The sequence below is a fragment of the Alligator mississippiensis genome, chromosome 4 (assembly GCF_030867095.1).
Source record: "Alligator mississippiensis isolate rAllMis1 chromosome 4, rAllMis1, whole genome shotgun sequence".
NCBI classification, from domain to species: Eukaryota; Metazoa; Chordata; order Crocodylia; family Alligatoridae; genus Alligator; species Alligator mississippiensis.
In genome coordinates this window covers 19,987,081-20,005,491 of record NC_081827.1, presented here as the reverse complement: position 1 = coordinate 20,005,491, position 18,411 = coordinate 19,987,081, and the positions used below count along the sequence as shown (strand labels likewise).

Sequence of the window (18,411 nt, the reverse complement as noted above, 5' to 3'; positions counted from 1 at the left end):
GATGCTGCGGCTAGTAAAGCGACCAAAACGCTGGCTTGCATCCATAGATGCTTCTCAAGAAAATCCCGGGACGTCATTCTACCCTTGTACTCGGCCTTAGTGAGGCCGCAGCTGGAGTACTGCATCCAGTTTTGGGCTCCACAATTCAAAAAGGATGTGGAGAAGCTTGAGAGAGTCCAGAGAAGAGCCACGCGCATGATCAGAGGTCAGGGAAGCAGACCCTACGATGAGAGGCTGAGAGCCCTGGGGCTCTTTAGCCTGGAAAAGCACAGGCTCAGGGGTGATCTGATGGCCACCTACAAGTTTATCAGGGGTGACCACCAGTATCTGGGGGAACGTTTGTTCACCAGAGCACCCCAAGGGATGACGAGGTCAAATGGTCACAAACTACTACAAGATCGTTTCAGGCTGGACATAAGGAAGAATTTCTTTACTGTCCGAGCCCCCAAGGTCTGGAACAGCCTGCCGCCGGAGGTTGTTCAAGCGCCTTCATTGAACACCTTCAAGATGAAACTGGATGCTTATCTTGCTGGGATCCTATGACCCCAGCTGACTTCCTGCCCTTTGGGCAGGGGGCTGGACTCGATGATCTTCCGAGGTTCCTTCCAGCCCTAATGTCTATGAAATCTTTGAAAAAAATATGACCTGCGCTGCAAATTTGCAGCACAGGGGCAAAATTTGCTACCAGGATTTCCTGGTAGCAAAATAAGTAAATAAATAAACACCCAGGAAAAAAAGCGGTGCAGAGCATGTGAAAATACCATGCACCAGACAGAACATATAGAGCCTTGGTCCTCCAGTGAGATACGCTGGCCAGCAGCCAGAGCATCTCTACTGCTTCATTTGTGCCCCGCTGCTCCAGCATGCTGGTAAACAGGAGGAGCTAGGCAAGGGCAGTTTGCCCAAAGTGGGACAATGTGTCTTACAACAAAATACTGACAAGTGCAGGGTGCTGCACTTGGGCACTAGTAACCAGCAGCACACTTAAAAGATGAGAAACTCCCTTCTTGAGAGCACGGAGGCAGAAAGGGATCTTGGAGTCATTATTGACTCCAAGATGAAAATGGGCCGACAATGCGAGGTCACGGTCGGCAGGGCTAACCGGACCTTATCATGCACCCACAGGTGCATTTCAAGTAGGGCCAAGGAGGTGATCCTCCCCCTCTACGTGACACTGGTCAGGACACAGCTGGAGTACTGTGTCCAGTTCTGGGCGCCCCACTTCAAGAGGGATGTGGACAACATTGAGTGGGTCCGGAGCTGGGCCACCCGCATGATCCGGGGTCAGCAGGGCAGGCCCTACAATGAGAGGCTGTGGGACCTGAACCTGTTCAGCCTTCACAAGTGAAGGCTGAGGGGGGACCTGGTGACTGTCTATAAACTCACTAGGGGGGACCAGAAAGGTTTGGGGGAGACCTTGTTTCCCATAGCGCCCCCCGGGATAACAAGGAATAATGGCCACAAGTTGTTGGAGAGAAGGTTTAGATTAGACATCCGTAAGAACTACTTCACAGTTAGGGTGGCTAGGATCTCGAACCAACTTCCAAGGGAAGTGGTGCTGGCTCCTACCCTGGGGGTCTTTAAGAAGAGGCTTGATGCCTACCTGGCAGGGGTCATTTGAGCCCAGTTTTCCTCCTGCCCAGGCAGGGGGTCGGACTTGAAGATCTACCAGGTCCCTTCCGACCCTACTTCTATGATTCTATGAAAATGCACGTGCAGGGGCGTGTGCTGAGGCACAAAGTAACAGCGCAAATTTGTGCCACTGTAAGCACACGCCCCTGCTCATCTAGACACAGCCTTTGAGTCACAATTTCTCTTCTGGCCTGCTCCTAGGTACTGTGGCTCTGCGTCTGCCTGTACTCAGAAAATAGTCAGGATAAAACCTGGCCCTCAAAAGTAATTTGATACCCTATCAGTCCAGAGTCCTTTCATCAAATTCCAGTATTAATAAAACAAAACAAACAAAGAAAAAAACAATAAAAAATGTTCCCAAAACAAAAACAAATATTCTTTCTCATAGCTATTTTTAGTTCCTAAAATAAGTTGTTTACAGATTTTTTTTACATCACTGGCTCAACTGATCAATAAGCACCTCTAACTCAGGGTAAAACCGGGCCCAAATTTTCTTCCCAGTAATGACAAGAAAAGAAATTTGAACTCAGCACATGAAATCCACTCCTCTAACAAGGTAAGTTCCATTTGGAAATAAACAACACACCTCTCTCTCTCTCTCTTTTTTTTTTTTTTTTTTGCTTATGAAATGCCACATACAAGAGTATGTATTGCTTCAGGTTTCTATCTTGTGATATTAAAAATGCAATGAATCCAGAATGAGAACGGAGAAACTCAGAAAAGCAGAATTAAGTACTTTGCAAATATTGAAAATCCCCAACTTAGTGTTTTATTATACATTCTGGAGTATCAGAGCGCCACAGCAATACTTGGCTCAGCGGTCAAATCTTTGCATGAGTTGTCCTATTAATTTAGAAGGACAAATGACAAACAGGTATTGCTGTATTTTGTAATTTTTCCAAAGGATCAAAATCTGTACATGCATACTTAGTGTTTTTTTTAAGACACTATTGTGTGTCCCACTCACATCCAAAGAGTGTCAAGGGCTTTTCTGTCCCTTTGCAAAGAGCATAAAGTAGGGCTATTAACACATGTACTATAGCAAGAATGTACAGCTTGCAGCTAGGGCAATCCCAGTGGCTCATCATTATTTTTTACTAAACCACTTTATTAAATTAAAAAGGGTTTGAAAAGCCAAATGACAATTCCCATCTCCTCACTGCTCATCAATTAGTCAATCTGCACATGGGCCTGCACATGCAATCTAGTACTTGCAAACAAGCTGAGGCTTACTCCAACAGAGCTGGACCCATTAGTGGCAGCCCAGACTGGAAAATGTACCTCTTGTGTTGTAGCAACACAGCACTAGGTATCAGTGACAAATATTGTGCAAAGATCTTGGAGTGTTATCAGCCCTTCAGGATTAAAGACCTTCTAGTGTGCAAGCATACATTAAAGATGGCTGCTGCAGATATGCAATATAATTAACAGACACCCTTCCTAGATCAGGTCCTAATGAGATATCAAGAGGATATCAATTAGAACGTACTATTTTGTCATATATGCATTGTGATGTATAGCTGTAATCCAAGTAACTCTAATTGGCTATTCTCACCAGTACAAAGGGATCAAATTCTGTTTCTCCTGCTAAAAGAATAGAAAAAAAGGGGTTTAGGCTAGTGAGAAAGAAAGAGAGAGAGACAGAGCAGGAGTGAGAATATTTTTGGAACCTGCAGGAAAGACTACAAAGCCTCTGAATATTACTCAGATATGATGCATTTAATGAAAACATGTGACTAGATATAAGAAGAGTTCACATAAATTCATATTTAGTTGATATATTACAGTATATTACATCAGGCTCACATGTGCTGGGATGGAATCTTGTCTTGCAAGTAAATTTTGCAGTTTCCTCTGGATGAAATTATGCTCCTACTTGCAGAATTTTGTCCAAAATACGTACTTTCTAAAATATATTGCTATGAACACAGGAGATATATTAGCAACCTGTTCTGTTCCTGTATCACTAAAACTTTTGTGTTTATAACAAATTATCCATTTGTCATGTTGGCAATATTTTTTGATATTGCATACACACACACACACACACACACACACTTTTAAGTGTTAACCTAGCATTAATCCTGCATTACCCTCCAAGGTTGTTCATCTCTCTTCAGTTCCTCTGTGTAATGGTTTAAGAAACTGAAGCAGAGAAGTCTCTTCCTGCAGTTTCTTCTTTCCCCCAGTTTTCTTCTGGGTTCATCTGCCTGCTTCATGAATTGTGTGCAAAGGAGCACATTTATGCAGCATTCCTAACTTGTCAATTATGGAGGGCCTGCTTGTGACAAAAACTCCATATTGTGGCATAAGACTTCTACATTGCCTTCATAGCACCTCCTCAGGCTGCTGTTTATTCACTGCTACTCACTGGCTGTGTCTACATGTGAGCCTAACTGCGGAGTAGACTAATTAGCTGCAGAGTAAAGCATCACCATCTACATGTGCAATGCTATTAGGCTGCAGTAAACTAAGGGACGCTGCTGTAAGACAGCACTGTCAGGGAAAAGTACTATCTTACAGCGGGATAGTACTATTCCATGACAGCACTGTCTTACAGTGGGGTAACTGACTGTGATTAAATGCACATGTAGATGCTGACCGGATGCAATATAAGGCTTTGGATAAATATGACAAAATATAAAAAATACTTATGATTTTCTTGATGCTGGTGAATGATCTCTATAATAAAAATTATTCTCAGCACCCCTCCCCTTTATTAGATGATAATTGTTTCTTCCACATTTTGTTTTAGTTTTTAAACTTCAAAGAGCAAGCAAGGAGCTAGACCTTTTATTTTGTGGATAAAACTGCCTTGATTTCAGGTAATTACCACATCCTTAAAAATTAATTGAGCTCTTTTACCTGTAGACTGGGATTATAGCTGGGAGCATAAAGCTTGATGAATACATTTTGAGCTGTGAATTTGCATGTCATTGAAAAAGAAAAAAGTAAAGCAAGGAAAAATCATCTAGCTGGAATGAAAATAGGCCTCTAGGAGGTTTACTGACAAATTTCTTCTACAGTAGTCATTATAATAGGGTAAAGATTAATTAAACCACTACAGCTAAAGAACATTACTTACCAAGAATTCTTTAGTTAATGTGTAGATCAGTAAAAAATAAAAAATGCTTATCCACAAATAAGCATATCCATATTACTAAAATTTGCCTTAATTTATTTTGAGCACTTAAAGCATTTGTTTCCAACCAGCATTATATTTAGAAAGCAATTTTCTTGCAGGCACAAAGAAGGTAACACTTCCTTATTAGTGAGAATGAGTTCAAATGGTTGTTATCCACTGCACTGGTCCTTATAATGAGAACTAGCTTTTTCTTTTTAAAATATACTCATATTCAACACCCCTTGAACACATTAGAAAGCCTGCCTGTCTGAAATCATAAAAATATTCATATTCATAATCTTGTTATCTTTATAAGCCTTCATTATCTCATCCGATTATATTTTACACTCTTGTCTCCAGGGTCTATAGCTGACTCCATCAGCAAACCTTTACCCTCCCCCTGTCTCCTGGATTTGTCAGAAACTGAAGAGGAAGAACTAGGTCCTTAACCTCATGTAATCTCTGTATTTGCCTCGTGTACACATAAGAACATACATCCATGATTACACGTTCTTTTAAAACACTCTGAGGACCTAACTAAAACCACATCTACAGCAGTGAGAGATGATCGTGGTTACAGAAAACGTAAATGAGTAGTCAACACCTACTCATTCCCACCTTTCAGACAACTCTGTTCTGTGGCATTTCTGTATTCACTAATTTTAATTAGGACTTCTACCATTTCCTATTCATTATTGTTCTTGGTGTTGTACCCGGCATAACAGAGTATCCCTGCTTCAGTGAACTTATGAAATGCAACAAAACTTCTTGTTTCCTCGTAGTTTTCCCTTGTTATTGTCTCTCTGTCTGCAGCCAGATGAGTACAAATGGGAAAACTACCTCAGGCTGGCTGAGAGATTCTAGCACCTGGGGCTTCAGCAGCTGGATTGGCCCTGTTTGGGTCAGAGGTGGGTGGGCGGGTGACAGGCTGGTGCTAGGACCCAGCTGCCATTACCAATTTTTCCAGAAGTGGCATGGGAAGAGCATCAGCAGCAGTTGCCTTCTCCTGCTGTTGTGGGGACACCTCTGACCCAAGCTGGGTCAATCTGGCCCATAGCCAGGGAAGGTGGCAACTAAAGCTGTGCGAAGTGGCAAGTATTTACTTTGGATTCGGTCAAATCAGATCCGAAGCAAACACTTGCCGCTGAACCTCCTCTGAATCAAAACCGGCTTCCAAACCTTTGCACAGCCCTAGTGGAAACCCCTGCTTGCAGTTCCAAATATCAACAGCAGAGGGCACCAAATCCTTTACCCACCCCATGTCAAATAGGTCCAAAATACCATATTCTTGAAAAACAGATACCGATTTTTTTCCCCATCACAATTTCATATGCATGAAAATTCCACAGCTGGCTCTATTTTTAGGGCATGATAAAGAACAATGGTTTCTGGGTCCAAAAGGTAACAGGTCAGGAAAGAAGACACAGACTTCAGTTGAGAAAGTTCACTGAAGTGAAGTTTCACCAAAAGTGTATTCATTCCATTATATTAATTGGATTTAGCGTAGCTTTGTCTACATCAGCTGAAGGTCTGACCTATGATCATTAACATGGTGAAATGTATAATTATTTTTGAACATGTACATTAAATATTTTTCTTAAAAATAATGTTATAATATTTATATTAAATTAAATATATTTAGTATGTAGTAAAGAAATTTGCAACATTTTACAATTTTACTAATTAGCCACTGTTTGTACACAAACAAGAAAATCTGTAAAAAATCTAAAAACTGAAAGCATTCAATCTCTAATCAAATCAAGTGTTTTAGACATGGCAGGAAGATACACATTCAGAATACTTTCTTCCAACTGCCTAAATATCCTTGTGGTTGTTGTTTATATCCATTGTGTAGCTTACAGACACCACACACAAAGTTTTAAATCTCAGAAAGTCTGGATAAATTACATATGGCCAGGACACTGAGATAGCTGAAATACTCATGGAAGTTGCAATGCCATCATTTCTCATTTGAAAGCTATCTGCAAAGTGATCACTACTGATATCATGTGACAACTGGAAGAGAAAGACACTTAAAAAAGACCAAAATGGTGGGGGAAAAATGGTAAATCACAGCCACAAATAAGTTTCCCCATCACAAATCTTAAATCAAGCTAAGGGGATTTCTGCTAAGACAAACTAGTTTGCTGGGATACATTTCATTGTTAATGACTTCATTATAAAATGCATCAATGTTTACTGGGAGCAGAGCATTCAAAGTAACCATCTGTACACTGCAGTTCTATGAGTACAGATCAAGAATTTAATAGTACTGAGGGATAACTTTGCAATACTTACATTTAGCAGCTGTTCAAAAGCATAGCTAAAACCTTTTTTATAATCAGTGATTCCTTTAGCTATGATTTTATAGACCGCCTCTTTCAGCTTCTTCTTATTCCTCACGTTAGCTTGGACGAGATGATTAAAGCAACTGACGTTCTGCGCATTATTGTTGAACTGCAAAATAAGTAGGAAAAAAGTTAATGCTAATAAATATCAGTCCTGTTTCCATCAACATTTCTAAGTGGCAAGGGTCACATGCCAGAATCTGTTAGTGCTGGTTTCTCTAGGGATGGACGATAGGGAAAAAAATCAGAGAGGCGATGTATACAAATGTTTGGATACTTATCAGCACTTTACTAAAAACAGCAAAATATCTTGGGACTTCAAGTTGGGAAATAAATGTAATTTTTATGTCTAGGATCTGATGCAAAGCCAACCAGTTTTAATGGAAAACCTTCTGTCAATTTCAACAGGCTTTGTTCAAGTGCTTTCTAGTGAAGCAAACTAACTAGCATGGATGTATAGAAAAGTAAAATTAAAAAAAGGAAAACATTTACATTAAAAAAAAATTGCATTTCAGAAAGATTTGTATAAAAATCTAGTCGTTCCTTACAGTACCACAATTAGCCTATCCACCCTTATTTCTACTATCATAGTGGAATTGTCTATTGGGATGAATTACAAATGTGACTCATACAACAAATACATTTTTAGACGAACATAAAAACAATACAAGGTAGATGCTGAGAACGAAGCATCTTTTTACATGTAGGTTTCCACTGGTACTAAGCTAGGGCTGTGCAAAACCACCATTTCATTTTGACTTCTGTTTCGCCGCTTCAATGGGACAGTGTTTTGTTTCAAGTTTTGTTTAATTTTGAAAGCACTGTTCCATTCCATCGAAACTGTTTCGCTGTTCCAACACTGTTTCGATGCTTCGCCCATAGGCTATAATGGGGAAGCATGAAACTGCCTATAATTTTGACATTTTGGGGCAGATTTGGATGAAGACAGCAGGAATAGTAGACCCTTCTAAGGGCATGAAGCCTGCCAAGTTTCAAGGAGATAGGTGTAGGAGTTTCTGGGAAACTGCACCTCAAAGTCTTGAAAGCAAAACTTGTGTCACTTGTAAGTGTGAAGGCACAGAAGAATGAAAACTGCAGGCATGGCAGCCCCTGCTGAGGCCATGAAGCCTGCCAGGTTTCAAAGAGATAGGTGCAGGGGATTCTGGGAAACTGGACCTCAAGCTGCTGATAAGCAAAACTTGTGGCGTGTGACTGTGTGCGTAGGTTAAGGCGCGTCCTCACTAGCGCTGGGGCCTCGACACAACAAGGTAGTGTGCCCAAATGAGGCCTCCTCCTCCCCTAAAGCCTCAGTCCTGTCCACCACTTTAAATGACAACACGTAATAACTTAGTAAGCAGCACAGTAGCACCAGCACCATCTCAGGCAGCCAAACAGTCACAGCCAATATCAGAGCAGTCCTTCCCCCCTTGTCTCCCTCCCTCTCCTTACTTTCTGTTTCTCTGCAGGCAAGTCCAGCTTCAGCTTTGGAACTCGAAATGTTTTGAAACTTTCAAAACATTTTGACTGCCCTCATTTAGTTCTGAGGCTGTTTTGAAGCCCTCTGTTTTGTTTCGTTTTGATTTAGCTGTTTTGAGCTCGAAACGAGTCGAAGCAGCATCAAAATGAAACAGCTGGTGGAATTTCACACAGCCCTACTAAGCACAAGCACTGTTTGAGCTCCATTCTTCAGAAAGGCAGGAGAGGAGGAAGATTATAGTGTCTTCAGAAGAACTTCATACATTCTAACATTCATATAAGCATGTGCTTACTGTGCTAAAAAATGTACATGCAAATATCTACATGTACCAAGTTTTGACTATAGAAGTCAAGGTCAATTTGAGGACCCTTTAAAATTAGACTCAGTGGCTGCATCTACATATGCACTTAAGTGTGCAGTAGCCTGTTTAACTGCACATTAAAGCGTCATGTAAAAGTGCATTGATGAATGTGAAAATGCGCCCAGTATGCGTTGACCTATTGTGATTAAACTGCAGTAGTGTCTAGTAGCCTTCTTCAGTGTCTTCAGCACTGAGCGAAACAAATAAGCATTATCTGTGTTCATCTGTATTACAAGAAATCTCTTATTCACTTACAACACAGTGCTTTTCATTGAAAATGCAATTAGCATGCATTAGCAAACAAAACTATTTTCCTGGTCAAACAACTGTAATTGTTTGGCTAGTCAAAACACTATACACAATGGAGAGAGTTCTTGGAGTTTTACATGGGCTTGAAAAGTTTTAGGAAAGAAAAAGGTGAAGTATTTTACGAGATGGAAGAAATGTATTATTTCATCTGAAAAAAAAAGAAATGTGGTACAATTTCTTCCTTGTTAGCTCAATAAATGCACTCAGATCTTACAGACCTGATTCTTATTTAAGATAAAAGCTAATTTCTACTACTATGGCAGCATAAGTGGCCTTAATGAGAGTGTAAATGTAATTTAGGTCCCATTACAGTGCCAACAGTGTGAAATGGCCTCAGAATAACTAAGAATCATTCCCTATGAGTCTAATTGTGTACACCTCTGTTTAAATCAGTTGCGTTAGGGAAGGGGTAAATACAAAGCGACACTTTTGCAAGTGCTTTTGCATTTTAGAATATGGTGCCCTAGAAACTTTCTATTAGCTCACTGATTATCTTAAAGGTAATTTTCTGCTATCTTCTCTATTATCTTATTTATATTAAACTTGAAATAAAACACACTTAAAGGACATTTTCTGATGTAATTAGTTAAGAAATTCAATTCAGTTAGGAGATAATACTGTAGGTATACAATAGATGGATACAAAAACTGTGCAAAACTGTTGTACACTCTCCCCCTTGCCCCCCCCCACTCCCCTCCCCTCCCCCACAAATGGAAAACATCATTTGATTCCATTAGAAATCCAGGTTTGAGTGGGTATGCCCACCCCCGCATGCCCCCTGGGACCTTTCAAAGTACCCCCAGGGGTATGCTTACCCCCAGTTGACACCCGTTGGTGTAACTGAACAGAAGCTCAGTGCACATAAACCTGTTTCAAGATGGCTGAAGCTGGTTTAAGAAAAACCTGGTTTAATGTAGTATCAGACATAACTGATTTGAGTCAAACCGATTTATGAAACTTCCATCCCAGGTCCTGTCCTGGTTCAAGTTAAATCACAGTCCCCCAGCATTCCAGCATGCTTTCCAGCCCTGGGCTGGGCTGTCTGTTCCAGAGACCACAGCTGCCCGCCCCCCACCCAGCTGGAGCAGTGAAGGCTGGCTGACAAGGCGGTGGGAGGGACAAGCCCAGCTGGGGATGCAGCCCAGTCTACGGGGGGGTACTGCCCCCTCATCCTGCAGGCAAACCCCTGCTGGGGTCTGGCACCAGGGAGGGAAGTTAAACACCTCTTCCCCTGCTCAAACTTACTGCTGGCTGCAACTGTGCTCTACAAATCCCAGAGGTACCTAGAAGCAGGAAGATAAAGTGATGAGCAACCCTGCAGATTCCTGCTACTGTAATTCTGGACTGCAAATCCCACAGACATCAGGGGCAGCAGGAACAGGAAGTGAATACAGCCAGAGAGCCCTGCTCTAGCTTCCCTCTGGCTTCCTTACTGCAGGCATGTGGCTGCATTTCCTGAATCAAAGGTAAATGTCTGTTCACTTGTGTTGCAATTTAATCTGTGTAGCTTAGACAAACCTGAGAAGACTGAATCGATTCAGCCTTGAGCTTTTTGACTGTCTGTATTTAGCCCTAGTGAGTAGCTGCCTAACTCTGGAAATATGTAGCCTAATCCTGAAATGCTGAAACTTAAAAAGCCCATCCCTGTTTATGCAGCAATTTCCCTAGGTGCCTGCAGTACAGTAGTAAGCACATTCTGTCCTGAGGGGCTAATTATCTAGCTCTTCACTACACCACATTGGGATCTAAAAACTAGCAGAGCTGTGCCTCCATTCCCTGAGGGGCCAGATTGTGCCAGCACATTCTGAGTACATCTAATATGCATTGAGATCAGGCCTGTCATTTACACAAAATAGGTGCAGTGTTTTTTTTTTCCAGCCAGTGAAGCTGACATTTGCCTTTTGTATAATATCTTGGTGGTTCGAACACATGCCCAGAAAATAGGACCTGGGTTTTAATCTCATTTTCATCTGTGAACATGAAAGCATTACCACCTCCCAAGAAAAAAAATATTCTAAATAGAAGACTAGAAATTATTCTATGTGGGCTGCACCTTCCATCTTTGCTGAAGCTATGTTGTGCAGAAGTGAACACAAGATTGATAGAACTGGAAGGAGAGTGAGCAAGAGAAAGTCTGGCTCAGTGATCTAGAAATTACACATAAACCGGTATAAGTGATCGGAAACTGGTACAAATCTGTAACACGACAGAAGTTCAGTGCACATAAAATGGTTGAAACTGTTTTAAGATAAACCTGGATGGATGCAGTATCAGACTGAACTGATTTAGGTTAAGATGGCTTATTGAACTTCTGTCCCAGATCCCCTTCAGATTCAAGTTAACTCACAGTCCCCCAGCTTTGCACCTCCTCCACAAATGCCCCCACACAGGGTGGGAGGGTTAGCACCTATACTCTAGCACCTCCCAACTTCTGGCCTGGGCCACTGAAGGCATGTGGTGACATTTGTGGAATCAAAAGTGAATACCTGTTCACTTGCTTATCGGTTCAATCTAGGAAGCTTCAACTAACCTGCGAAGACTGAATCGATTCAATCTCAGGCTTTTTGACTGTCTGTACTTAGCCTAAGGGTGCATCTATATTATAGCACTGTCAGGGAGGGTTACTCTTGAAAAGGTCCTATGAACCTATTCCTATTTGCATTTGCCAAACTTAGAAATGAAATGGCAAAGCCACTCTGGGGACACCAAAACCCTCACTCTGAAGGTTACCAGAGACAGAGCTGGAGAGTGGTAGCAGTGGGTTACCTATGGAACAATTTCACCTTATTTCCAGATTTGGTGCAATCATGCAGGAACAGGCAGTCAGGGTTGTTATGTAAAGATGAGACACTGCTCTCATGGGGGAGCAGACTAGACACTTCTGGAGCTCATATAGTCTTTATTTTGGAAAACTTTAGAACGGTGAAGAAAAACAACAAAATAAAAATAAATAAATATTTGCACTTCAGCCCCCAAATTATAAATATCAAGTACAATTGTACTTCTCTTTGTAACAGATTATGTTCTCAGGGACAAATGGAAAGGAACAGGATATTATTTGCATGATTCTACTATTTTTAAGCTCTTTTAAAAACACTTATACAATACACATTTTGACTGATAGCAATTTCCCGGAATGGGAATCTTGCTTTTTCAGTTAAGTTTGGGTTTTTAGACATGCTGGTCATGTCCAGATGAGTGCGGCTGTGTGGTATGTGGCGCCGCAGACATGTCTGTGATGCCACATACCACATATTCTATTATTCTCCGTGTTGCAAGGGAGCAACGCGGAAAGTTTTTTGGCCCCTGGGTATTCTGGAGTTAAAAAGACCTGCAGAAAAAAAAGCAGAGCAACACATGTAGGGGCAGCGGACACTTCTCAAGTGGAGCTGGGCTGCCCGGAGCCAAGCTGTGGCTGCCAGCCAGGCTCCAGAATTGCCATTGCTGCAGTCCCTGGAGACCCCCCAGGACCCCAGGTAAGGCTGCTGGGACCAGTTCAGTTCTGGCCCCAGCCTGCCCTATTGCCCCCACCAGGCAACTTGCCATGTGTGAGAGCGCATGTGGCACGGGCATTCCGCGGGAACAAGTAGTGGAGGTTCAAGGTACACTGCTTCTAGCTGTCCCCGGGAAACCGAACATCCACACACGTCTGGACACCGCCATTGGGTGCATCTTCACATGAAATTAATGCACCTGAATAAACTCCAGCACAGTTCGCACCATAGTTTATTGCTCCCAGGTGCATCATTTACACATATGCCCAGGACTGCAGCATGTCGGCACAGGACCCAGACAGTCAGTCTACCAGCCTGGAGCTACTCCACCTGGGCTCGATGAGCTGAAAGGGGCTGCCTGAGGCATGAGGGTACTATAATGCAGGACTAGTCAGCAGGCAACCTCCGCCCTGTAGCACCCTTCTGCCCCAGCCAGCCCCAGTCACCCTTTACATGTGTTGCAGCGGAGTAAATAACTCTACCGTACAGCTAATTAGTTTACGCCACACGTGTAGATGGTGCCACACAGGTAACGCTTTTCTGCAGAACTAATTAATCAACTCCACCATAAAGTGTCTGTGTAGATGCCCCCACTGTGGTGTTTTGAGACATTTGCTATATCAACATTAGAATTACTCTGTCTCCTGTTGTAGCCAATTAATCTCATAGTCTCTTTATATTCAGGAGTTAGTCATTTTTACACTCACAGGTGAATGACGTTTAGGTTAACTATCAATAAAACAAACATGTAAAATTAATGTATAAAAATTCACTTCACTTGTATATTGTTTATATATATATAAACATGTTAATTATGAGCGTGTGTCCAGTAATTACTGATTAATTGGTTAAGAAAACCCTTCTGTGACTGACATTTAATAACAATGTGTAAAGCAAGGATGCAGAGAAAATATAAATAAAAACAAAGAGGAAGAAGCAGCAAGGAGAAACGAAGGAGACAGAAAATGATACTGAAAGATGACTGAGGGGGTCAACAATCTCTCATGTAACAGGTACCCTCTCTGACATTTTAGGCACTATTCTTCACTGCCCTAAAACTTTCTGTCAAGTGAGGGTAAAACAATACTCAAGAATACTTCATACTTTGCACAAGTATAAATGATACAGACTGCCAGACTGAAAAAAAAAAAAAATCAGCCTTTTGGAAGGAAGAACAGAAGCTTAGGTATTAATATCAGATAGCATCATACAGCCCGGTCATACAATAGTTTCAGGAATGCAGAGCAGAAGCAAGATCATCTCTAAGGTCATCTCTTATTAACTGAAAATATGTCTGACCACCCTTCTTTATTATATACTGTTATTCAATGCAGGTTGCTAAGTTACTCAGAAAGTAGTCTATTTTCAGTGCCTGGCAATCAGGTGTGTGAGCATGTATGCTCTCTGCTGCTGTGAACAGTAGTACTGGCAACTGGTGTCAACTACCCCATAATGAACTGAAATATAAATTGTGAGTAGGCCTTCTCAAATGCCTTACCTTGCACCATTTAAATCAAAGGGTTTTGCTGCTGACTTCTATAGGAAAGGTGCAAGCAGCAAACAAGGGAAAATCTTAAGGGAAAATGGGCATGAGGAAAGAAAAACTCTCAAACCACCTCCTAAACAGTTGGAAAAAATGTTCTTTGCAAGCTTTAGGGTACAAAGAGCTTGGCAAAGAACATTTTTCCAACTATTTAGCTGATCTAACAAAAGATCACATTTACCCAAAGAACATTTTCTGATATGTCCTTAGATCAAAACGGCTACAACCAACATCCTCAATCCACCACCTGCACTTTCAACTGGTGGTTCTGATTTATATAGTAGTTTTAGTTCAGATCTGATACAGAAAGGCTGTTATCATTTTATTGTTCTTCTGTTGTTCTCATACTGGCATGGATTTGAGAAATGGGATTCATTTTCACGATTTATATCAGGAGGAGGGGAAAATGATTTGCTTTACTGTCTGGGAACAGATTTAAATTATAGGAATAGAGAGGGGTTTGCTTTACTGTAAAGGTTCTCTTGTGGATGTTACTGGAGGCATGTAAGTAACCATAAAGAGAATACCTTTAATTGCCCTGGTATGATTCGAAAGTGGTATAGTATATCTTATGGATATTGAGTGCTGTGTGGCTGGGAACTCTCAGTAATGATGCTGTAATTCCTGTCATGGTAGCTCTGTGCACAGGAAATATTTGAGTCTCCTAAGATATTTTGGGCTTGAAGTCCAAGTGCTAAGGTTGGACATAAATAGAAACATCCAGGTAGGAAATCTGGCCAGCCATACTGATAGAAACTGAAATTTTGCCATTGACTTCAGTGGTGGCACAATTCACCACAATCACCTTCTACTTTTTTCATTGCTTACCCTGGCACAGCAACTGGGCAAAGAAGAAAGATAAACCTTTTACATTTAAGAAGTCTATTAATTTAATATGTATGGCAGAATGCCAACACAGAAATGCACTATCAGCAGCAGAACACTTAGCCTATTGATTTAGCATCTAATCTACTGGCACTTTGGTTACTCCAGGCTTGTTTAAACTGGATCAGTATAGGGAAACAAAAATAAATCTGTTTCAAATCTTCTTGACAAATATCCATGCACTTCTGTTTTTCCTACCTCTAGATAGATCTGGCAAATATTACAATGGTAGCATTTCTTTCTTACGTCTCCATGTACAGTTCTAAACATAACTTTTTTCTTAGAAGTCATATACATCAAAGTCCATGTGGAGCAGACATCATAAGCCAGGCTGTATAGTTGGAAAGTCCTATGTTGTTTTCCCATGGCACTGTTGTGTCATCATCCTTCCTTGGACCAATGTAAAAGCCAAAGAAGCGAACCCTTTATTATTATTTTGTACATAATTTATTTTAGTAGTAATCTAACGTGTTGTCATCTTCATGTTGCATTTGCTCTGCTGATCAGCTGATTTTGCTCATTCCTCACCTCAGGTTACATTGCCATTCAATGAGTTATTGACACCATATACCAGCACATCTGCTGTCTTCCCAAGGTATTTTTCTCATGTACTCGATAAAAATTGATGCTGACTCTTGGTATGTGTGGGGCTGGGGAAATGATGTGATGCAACAGAAGGAATACCTTGCTAAACCATCTAAATGTTTTCCTTCTGATTAATAGGGAACAAGAGGTTATTCTTTTGTCTTTGTATGTCTCTGGCTTGTATCCAATGCCTATTAAAGGCTATGAGCCATTCTTAAATAGCTTTGGATCTGGCACTGTTTACCCCGCCTCTCTAAAGAGCTGGGTCTCAGTCTCCTATTCTGTCAGTACGTGACACTAAGCTCCACAAGCTGCACGCATCCCACCCAGTCTGAAACGTACGGCAGAACACGTGTATTGAATTCTCTAGACAAGCCCACAGTGGAAGATTAGATCCAGAGCTGCCATTAGAGCCGAAGTCTCCTAAAGGTGTCCCATAGAAACTAAGAGTATTCTTCCCCTTCTCGCCAACCAAAACGCCTGTTTGTGATAACTATATTGGTGGTAAAGCAGCATGCTTTGCCAACACAGCAAAAGCATACACATCTATCGCTCTGTTAAAATGGGATTACTTTGAAGTTCTGAACTGACACATTCAAATAGCACTGCTTATATTAATAAGTGATGACACGCCATACGATTATTACATGCACAGATGATAAGACTACAAAACATTACTGTGTTAGGGAACTCTTACAACTTTCCTTGACCTATTTCAAAAACAGGAAGGGCAGCATTGCATCCAGCAAAGTAATTTTGAAATGAATAAAACACACTGTAAACCAGGGGTGGACAAAATATGGCCCGTGAGACAAATCCAACCCACAAGGCACTTTTATCCAGCCCATGGTGTCCCCCAATGAACTGTGCCTTGACCGGCCCTCTGCCCATGAGGGTGAGAGCGAGGCACCTAACCCACCCCGACATACTCTTTTATGCCTCACTCCCACCCCTGTGGGTGAAAGGATGGTTCTGCTAACACGGGGTGGAGCTGCTGCTGCATGATTCCCTGGTGTCCCACTTCCTCTGGGCATCAGGGAGGGAAGCTGGGCGTGGGGTTGCAGCTGGGCAGGAGCACGGAGTTTGGGGCTGGCTGCAGCGTGACGCTCCTGTGCAGGGGGGCGGCAGCAGTGTAGAGCTTGGGTGGGCAGGGTGTATGTGTGGGGGGGGGGGTATGGGGACCCTCCCAATACTCCCTTTATAGCATGCAGCCCTGGCAGGCAGCGGGGGCAGCAGCAGTGGGGGGAGGAAGGGGTGCGTTCTGCTTGGCATTAGTGCCTGGCTCTGGCCAGCGCTGAGAGGAGCACAGCACAGCCCTTCCCCAGTGCCCCTCACACTCGTGTGCCCCACAAAGGAAGCCCCAGGCACTGGGGTGAGCAAAGCAGCTGGCTCCAGCACCTGGGGCTTTCCTTCCACACCTCGCTAGTGTGGGGAGTGCTGGGGAAACAAATGGCCTGGCTGGGGCTGTGCTCCTTGCTGTGATGTGCAGTGATGGCCAGAACCAGGCACCAGCGCCCCTGCCCCCCCACACATACAGTGTTGCCTGGAGCGGACAGTGTGTTCCAGAGACCAGTATGATCTAGAGCCACACCCCCACATCCCACAAACACCACACAACTCTCCCAACATACCCTATGTCCCCATACACAGTCACACCCCGTCACAAACTCCTCTCCCACCCACCTTACACCCCCCACACCCTCCCACAAACACCCGCACATTCCAGCATACACACAGACACACACACACACAAACACCTACCCACCATACACCCCCACACACAAGTGCATCCCCCACAAATATAAAAGACTAAGAATTTATTTTTGAGTTATTATGCAATCACCTCTATATACAGTACACAAACATAAATCATGACAAAAATATTTTTTGTAATGATATTAAAATGTTATAGTAGACTTTTTACTTTTAGTGTATGATTTGTTTTTTTTCCTGGTGCTAAGATGCAACCCCCTTCCCCCCAGGAGTATTTCCGGGGGCTAAAGCAGGGATTCTGGTGGCAAAGTTCAGGGGTTAGAGGTGCGACTTCCGCCCCAAGATGGCAGCCAGAGGGCAGGGCTACCCATGCAGCCCTCGACAGCTCACCAAGCCTCATTAAGCAGCCCTCCAACCGAAATAATTGCCCACCCCTGCTGTAAAGGGTAATCACTTTCTACTGAGAGATAACATTACACAATATATGTATACCCTTAGAAAACAAACTTTAATGCTCTCTGATACTTAACTCTGCCTCCCCAAATCCATTTTTCTTTCCAAAAAAATCCAGTAGGTTTGTTCTGCTCTTTGTGAAATATTTTATATATAAAATAGCTATATAAATATATAGCTATTTTACTTCTATCTATACTTTAATCAACTTGCCCTGGGAATGACACAAAAAGATGGGTGGCTGTTCAGAAGAATGACTAAGAGTGACTGCTGAGAAGTTGATTGATTGCTAGCAGACAGATCAGGTGCCTGGGGTAGAAGGTGCTGAGGTAACTGCTGTTTAGAGAGGTACTGAGGGAAGCAAATGAGTGATGGGGTTAGGTTAGGAGGGACTAGTTAAGGACAACAGACTTAGAAAAGCCTAGTTCAACTAGCTTTAGTGAAAGAGATGAAGAAACCTGAGACTGACCTGTAGTATGGCTAGCAT

General features: G+C 42.3%; 1 protein-coding gene across 5 annotated transcripts in view; it reads right to left on the bottom strand.

The window, feature by feature from the left end:
- Positions 1-18,411, bottom strand: part of CACNA2D1 (calcium voltage-gated channel auxiliary subunit alpha2delta 1) — a 669,683-nt gene that overhangs the window by 123,869 nt on the left and 527,403 nt on the right. For all 5 annotated transcript variants that reach the window (XM_059725817.1, XM_059725819.1, XM_059725820.1 and 2 more), the window contains exon 11: positions 7,055-7,213. In XM_059725817.1, the coding sequence (XP_059581800.1) occupies positions 7,055-7,213 (159 nt within the window). The remainder of the gene's footprint in view (positions 1-7,054; positions 7,214-18,411) is intronic.